Source organism: Sinocyclocheilus anshuiensis, unplaced genomic scaffold (genome assembly GCF_001515605.1).
Source record: "Sinocyclocheilus anshuiensis isolate Anshui unplaced genomic scaffold, SAMN03320099.WGS_v1.1 scaffold330, whole genome shotgun sequence".
Classification (NCBI taxonomy): Eukaryota; Metazoa; Chordata; class Actinopteri; order Cypriniformes; family Cyprinidae; genus Sinocyclocheilus; species Sinocyclocheilus anshuiensis.
The window spans coordinates 2070721-2078030 of NW_015547689.1; the positions used below are offsets into that span (position 1 = coordinate 2070721).

Sequence of the window (7310 nt, forward strand, 5' to 3'; positions counted from 1 at the left end):
AAAAGAATTACATCTGCTTAATATCAATGAAAAATAAAGTGCTTGCGGGATTTCTAAAGAAAACAAAACAATTTTACAACAATAAAACAAAAACAGATGTTAAACATTCTCAGAACCTTTCCACTTGGATTTCACAGGTTTTTCAGTTTGTATTTATGTTCTGCGTGGAATCACAGAGACCGCAGCGCGAGCACCACCCCAACTGCACAAAACGCTGTGCCCCGCGTGAAGGCTCTTCACACGGGACACGGCAAGCGGCAGAACCAAGGCGGCGCCCGCGCCACAGTCCGGCGGTGGACGTTAAAACCCAAATGATGCCACACTTCAGCTTTTTACACCGAAACAGGAACTGTAACAATTCTGTCATCCTCCATTACTAGCAGCGAACTATATTAACGCTAACATTAGTGGCGTGCCCTAATGCTAGTATTTCCTGTCACTGTTTAAGTTGTATGTAACAAGCTAGAATTATTTTTAAACAGGAAATCAGAACAAAAACAAAAAAGACAGCCAGGCTGATATAGATAAATCCATTAAAAATCCCTTGAAAAATATCTTGTTTGCATGCAAGATTCAACAAGGAAAGATGTTCACAAAAAAGTTTGTTTATATCATGTCTGCAAAGAGGGTGTTTCAGAGCCAATGAAACTGCCATTACACATGTGAAAAAAGGAAATATCCAAATAAAAGTCACCAGGCTCAGCAGAGTGAAAGGTGACATAATACTGTGATAATGTAAAGGTTGACAGATCGCTATGTACCTATCAACAGCCATCACACTTAAATTTGTGAATTCACCAACTGCATAGACCACAATGACAAGACCTTGTACAACACATTCCTCAAGTGAAATCCTGTTAGTTTCTGTGAGTAAATATACCAAAGCCCTGGGATAAAACCCTGTAGTTCCACACAGATCATTAACACACAGATTACACAAGAAAATGTACATGGGCTCATGCAGGGCTTTCTCAAAAGCAATAATCATAATCAAGGTGGCATTCAGAACAATAGTCAGAAGGTAACCTGGAAGGGCAAAAGAAAAAAATATGATCCTGCTGGTCCAGCCCCACTCATTCAGAGCCGTGACAGTGAGAAAGTGGGGAGAGGAGATATTATCCATTTCTTCTCTAAATCTAACTTCAGATCAAACAGTCAGGTATTTCTCTTGTGTTCAGTTTTCTGTAGCTTCTTGTACTGTTGGAAGACTTCAAATCATTAAAATAGAGTTACAAGCAGTATGCTGTATTAAAATGGCTTGAAGGGCTGTGAGGTTTGGAGAAGGCCTCTGTCTGAACGCCTCTTTTAGAAATCCATCCTTCATCCTGCTCACAGCTGCATGAGAGAACTTTATATACAGTCAGATATGCAACGTCATAATGATCTAACAGTCCTTTGATAATTCAGAAATAATTATAGAATGCAAATGTGACCTTGAAGTGTTTTAGATGATTTTATCCTTCTGTAATTCTGATAACAAAGGTTCATCAGGAACTCTAACTAAATACACAATTTATTCTGGATGAACTGTTAACTGGACAGAATGTTAATTAGGACCCTTTCCACATGGGCTCTTCTAAATAAGATAATAATAGAGAATAGATAATAATCTCTAACAATAGAGATTTACAAAAAAACACAACCTTTATTATAATTCACCCAAAAATGAAAATGTACTCACCCTCATGTCTTTTCAAACCTGTAATACTTACTTTCTTCTGTCAAAAAAAAATGTTTATGGTATAATGTACCACTACTACTATTAATTTAAATGCCAAGCTCTGTCATTAAACTCTAGATGGCACAGGCTGATGGCTCCTTAATGCAAACTGATGATATTTTAAACTACTTGGCACAAGCTGATTGGTTCATGTTGCATATGCAGCCAATAAGCTTTCTGCTTTACATTTAAATGGCTGCTTCATGTTTACTAGAGCAGTTTGCAGCATGCTTTCAGAGGTCCTCTGAAACCCTCCACCGTCCCCAGCTCCACCAGTATAAATCTGTGATATATGTTATTTGTGCAGCAGCAGTATGTCATAAAGGGGTCATGACACGAGAAACCAAATTTCCCTTGAACGTTTGACATAGAAGATGTCTTTGTATGCTTAATACATCCTGCAAGTTTCATAACTTAAAATGTCCTCATCATCAATAAAAAAAGCATTTATGTAATAACCCTCAGAAAACGGCTAGTTTTGGATCAGAGGGAAAAGGTGACGTCACCTGGGCACAGACCTTTGCATATGACCGCCTCCAGTGCAAGATAACTATGCCTACTTTTGCATCATCGCATCGCAAATTTGATTGTTTGGGCCCTCTATTAGTTATTGTGAACCTTTATGCAGAAATTCCATTAGCCAAATGTTTGCTGAAGCAAACTATCTTTACTGAAACACTTCAGAAATATTCTTAAATTGTCTTGTATTCTTTGCATGCAAGCTACACATTAACTTTGAGGTATATTTTATATCTTCTTGCAGTATAACATTTTCAGATTTGGTTTCATAATTGATAGTGAGACATTAGCAAATAAGAATAATGGATCAACTAGAGCAATATTTAAAACTCTGGATATGCTATATGTATAGTCTGATACATTTTGTTTACTTATGGCTTGCATTAACATATTAATAACAATAAATAAACAATTGGCTGGTTGTGTTTTGGTTGGAGGCAGTGAAATAGAACTAAGGGACATCGGATACCCATTTTCCACAAGTTGGTATGATTCTTTAGGGTCTTCATGAAATGGTTGCAACATACTTTGGTTAAAATTCCTCAATGATCGTGTAAAACAACACCCTTTTACCTTGTCAAAAACAGCTCAGTTCACTCTTTTTGGTGCATGTTTCTTTAAATGATGATGAGCTACTGCTCACCCTACCCCTCTCTTCCATTTTTTGTTTATTCAGTGGCGCGTTACCATCAAAAACAAAACTAATCCACTGCGTCCTCAGTGGCCCTGATGTCAGGAGAAAATGAAGACACTTATGATAACTTTTACATCCAACTACAAAACACCTGCATCAAGGGTGCCAACTTTTGAGTTCAACTTGGACTGAGAATTCCCACAGCGGGTTGGGTGGGGGTAGGGGTGATTATTTGTGGTTGTCTTGTATTAATTATATTGTAGTGGACAGATCATTCCAGCAACCAGTTTATGGCGGGGCCCCTCACAATAGTGGACAAAGGTTTGCTACATTTTGATTGGATCTTTGTGGACTAACATAAGCAAACTGTCCAACGCCATCAGATAAAGATGCTAGGACAACAGCCAGACACCTCTTAGTGGGCAAGAAGAAGACCTCTGGTATCAAGCCCGGGAAGGACAGGACTTCTCATTGGTCAAAATGCAGTTTTTGCACTTCATCCACCCAGAGACTGATTCCTAAGGTTCTGATCTGTGACCGCCATAAAAATTCCTTAGGACCTCCAGATGCAACAGCAGTGGGTGAAACAAAGAGAGATCCATCCAAATCCATTCATAACTATGTTTTCAAACCTTAAACTGATGCAAACTACAACACACACATCTTCTACTTATTCAGAGAAATAAGTATTCTCAGTGACAGTTATGTGTAGTGCAACATCTTACACAAACTCAGCTGTTAATGGACAAATGAATGCATGCAAGCCAGTTCAATCTTTTCCCATCATGTTTGGACTTAATGCATTCGTAACATTGCCAAATGTATTCTGGTTGTGGTTTGGTAAGTGAATAATGCATCGGTAGAACTTTAGTGACACTTTTCTAAATGTGAGATTGGACTATGCAAATTTCCACACCAGGAAAGAAGTCGGAAAGAGATCAACGAACCCTTCCAAAAGACACTCCTTGTTCTGAATCTGAGTCCCGCAAAGGTGAGACAATAGCAGATCAACCTCTGAGTCCTGTTACAGGGAAGGCAGCAACAGGTATTTAATTTTGAGTCTTTCATCCAGAGACACTGTAACAGATACAATCGTTCCGAGTCTGAGTCCTGTTAACGGGAAGGCAGCAACAGATACACTCGTTCTGAGTCTGAGTCCTGAAAGGGTGATACCCTAACAGATACAGACACCATTCTGAGTCTCAGTCCTGTCAAGGAAGGGACTGTAACAGATACGAGTCTCCGGCACGTCCAGTGAGACACTAGCAGATACACTCGTTCTGACTCTCTGTCCTTTAAGGAGAGAGACAGAAACAGATCACCAACATTCTGAGCCTCTGGCCTGTGAGGGAAAAGGCAATAACGGATACCAAGTCCTGAGTCTCCAGCTTTTGAGGAAGCAACAGGTACAACCACGTTCTGAGCCTCCAGCCTGTGAGTAAAGAGATACTCTACGTTCAGACTAGAGGGTGACACAGGAGTGGATTTTCAAACCTCTCCCGTCACACTCCCACAAAAAAAAAAAAATCCTGTCCCGTCCCAATCCCATGAAAAAACTGGGGGAAAATCCCATCCCATCTCAATCCCGGAAGAATGACTCCCATTCCCTCCCACTCCCGTGTTGTGTTTTTTTGGCCGGAATCTGTCAATTACAGACAAAAAAATACAGTACAGGTCACAGGATGCCCACTTTAGTTGAATAAAAATCCAAAATGTAGTTTTTTATGGCTCCATATAACGGCATGTAATTTCGGTCTCTACGTTATGGTCGCGCTCTCTGCATCACGCACAGCGGAGTTCTGCCCGATGCGCACGCGCGCACACACACACACACACACATGAGCCCACTCCCACTCGTATTTGTAACTATTAAGCCGCAAAACGATTCATATTTAAATATGAGTTCTGCGTGTCTCTGTGTTAATGAATGGTGCAGACGCGCGGTTTTGTGTAGTACTCGTACTGAAATGCTTGTGACGCTTCCGGTGATATTAACGTCTGCTGTCTCACTAATGAGGACATAAATACATGAACAACATCTCCAGAACTGATCTGAGAGTCACTTTATGAGCATTCATTTGAGTAAAACTATCCTCATATCATATACACAGAAATGTAAAGGTATTCACGGCAACCCGTCAAAATAAAAACCCGGACTCCGACCTGAAACCTACCTGTCTCTGTGCCATCCTCTTCAGCCCGATCCTAGACGGAACCCGTCATCACGTGAGCTAGATCCCTTCCATTCAATAGACTGTTGCTTTAACCCGTTTTCTCTCCATCTCTTCTCTCAGCCCCTGTTCAATAAAGAACCCTGTTTACTTTACCTCTTCGTCCTTGGTCTCCTTCTGTACTGTGACACCGGCTGCTACTTCTACTATTAAGTTAAAATTAAAACCTTATTTTTAAGGAATAAGCATACAATATTTCTTAAATGTTTTAATTGTATTATTAAATGACCTTTATTGTCCAAAAAATAAAATTGGTTTAATTTTCATTACTTAAAAGATAGATTAAATGAATATTTTATGCCTTAAAAAAAATGTAAATACACAACACAGAATTTCTGAGCAAAAAATCATAAGGCTATTGTAAGAATAAATGAAACTTGTTTTATGCTTTCAAATAATTAGACATGCTAAAACAGAATTTGGTTACAATAAAACAAAAGGTTGGAAAAATAAAACATTTCATAGGGCCCTAAACATGTAATATTTGTCAAACTTTTAATAAATTGATGTTAAATTGTTTAAGTTTCATGATTTTAATTAATTAGACATGCTGATTAATAAAATGTAATTTAACCATTAAAAAGGAGTCCATGCTTTGCTTTCAAATAATTAGACATGCTAAAACAGAATTTGGTTACAATAAAACATAAGATTGGAAAAATAAAACATTTCATAGGGCCCTAAACATGTAATATTTGTTAAACTTACAAAGCTGTAAACCTAGGGGAAACACTGCATTGCAATATTTTTATTGATATTTATTGTATTCATAATATCAATACAATTTGACCACAAACTGATGGCTTTTATTTTGATATTCATCATAACCGTTATAAATCACCAGGGAGCATATAGCCCACACTTGCTATTTCATGGGAGCCATGTTATTTTTCCAGATCTGTTGTGAATATGCAATGCTCAATCAGTATGATTTGATCTTAAGCTTTGGAATACATTTTTTACTTTAGTCCTAATAGGAGTTAGTATAATTCCATATTTATTGCGGAATAATGGGGAAGTCGTGGCCTAATGGTTAGAGAGTCGGACTCGTAATCCAAAGGTTGTGGGTTCGAGTCTCGTACCGGCAGGGATTGTAGGTGGGGGGAGTGAATGTACAGCGCTCTCTCCCACCTTCAATACTAGACTGAGGTGCCCTTGAGCAAGGCACCGAACCCCCAACTGCTCCCCGGGCGCCGCAGCATAAATGGCTGCCCACTGCTCCGGGTGTGTGTTCACGGTGTGTGTGTGTGTTCACTGCTGTGTGTGTGCACTTTGGATGGGTAAATGCAGAGCACTAATTCCGAGTATGGGTCACCATACTTGGCCACATGTCATGTCACTTATATATTATAGGATTAACCAGAGGTGGAATGATCAAAAAAGAAACTGACAAGAAATGTTTAAAACCCTGAGGTAGACTGCCAGTTCCAAACAGCTCATATAGAGTATTAAAAAGAGACCAGACCACATAATTCAAAAAGGCTACCAAATGTGGCAGACATGTGGCTATAAACTTCTTGTTGCTTTGAACAGAGCGCTTACAAGCGATCAGTATTTTTATATAAGACAAAAACACAAACCACACCAGAGCATTAATAGCACATGTTAATATTCCATTAACCACAAACTGAGCAGTGTCCACCCCGCAGGCAAGTCTCTCCAAGACCCAGTTTTCACAGTACAGTTTGTTTATCTGATTCATGCAAATGGAAAACCGGAGCGTCATCAGTATTATCAGTATTGCAGTGCAGCAGGGAAACATCCAAATGAAAGTCAGCAGCCTCCAAACAGTGATGGTTGTCATGACAGTATGGTAGTACAGAGGTCTGCAGATTGCTAAGTATCTATCGAACGCCATTATGCACAGATTAGTAAACTCACCTATTGCATAGGTGAAAATGGCAAAGCTTTGGATGGTACATTCTTTCAGAGAGATTACATTGGTTTCATTTAGTAAATAATACAGCAGGGGTGGATAAAATCCTGTGGCTCCATATGATCCATTTATACATAAATTGCACAAAAAAATATACATAGGCTGGTGGAGAACTTTCTCCAGAACAATTATGCAAATCAAGGCTGCGTTCACAAAAATGGTCACTAAATAGCCTGGGAGGGCAAAAGAGAATGCAGTGATCCTACTGGACCTGCTGGTGTCATTCAGAGCTATGAGAGAGAAAGAGGAGAAGGAGGAGATGTTGTCCAT

General features: G+C 39.2%; 2 protein-coding genes across 2 annotated transcripts in view; both read right to left on the bottom strand.

Annotated features, from left to right (window-relative positions):
• The window catches only part of LOC107703445 (olfactory receptor 14J1-like), a 3658-nt gene extending 2535 nt beyond the window's left edge, over positions 1-1123 (bottom strand). Inside the window, 1 exon segment of the mRNA XM_016506069.1 lies at positions 441-1123. Coding sequence (XP_016361555.1) covers positions 441-1123 — 683 coding nt within the window.
• A 2774-nt stretch (positions 1124-3897) lies between these two features.
• or61a1 (odorant receptor, family 61, subfamily A, member 1) lies at positions 3898-7310 on the bottom strand. Its single transcript, XM_016506070.1, has 6 exons — positions 6451-7310; positions 6049-6101; positions 5196-5250; positions 4244-4305; positions 4059-4166; positions 3898-3950 (listed from the first exon to the last, which is right to left on the bottom strand). The coding sequence occupies exons 1-6, from the start codon at positions 7308-7310 to the stop codon at positions 3898-3900; spliced, it is 1191 nt and encodes a 396-aa protein (XP_016361556.1).

Excerpts from the sequence above, each read along its gene's own strand:
- or61a1 (XM_016506070.1), bottom strand. The coding sequence starts at position 7,310 with ATGGACAACATCTCCTCCTTCTCCTCTTTCTCTCTCATAGCTCTGAAT. Across the intron at positions 6,102-6,450 it reads CCTCTGGTTAATCCTATAAT|ATATGGAATTATACTAACTC; the intron begins ATATAAGTGACA and ends ATTCCGCAATAA. Across the intron at positions 4,167-4,243 it reads AGCTGGAGACTCAGGACTTG|GACAGAGAGTCAGAACGAGT; the intron begins GTATCCGTTATT and ends CTCTCCTTAAAG.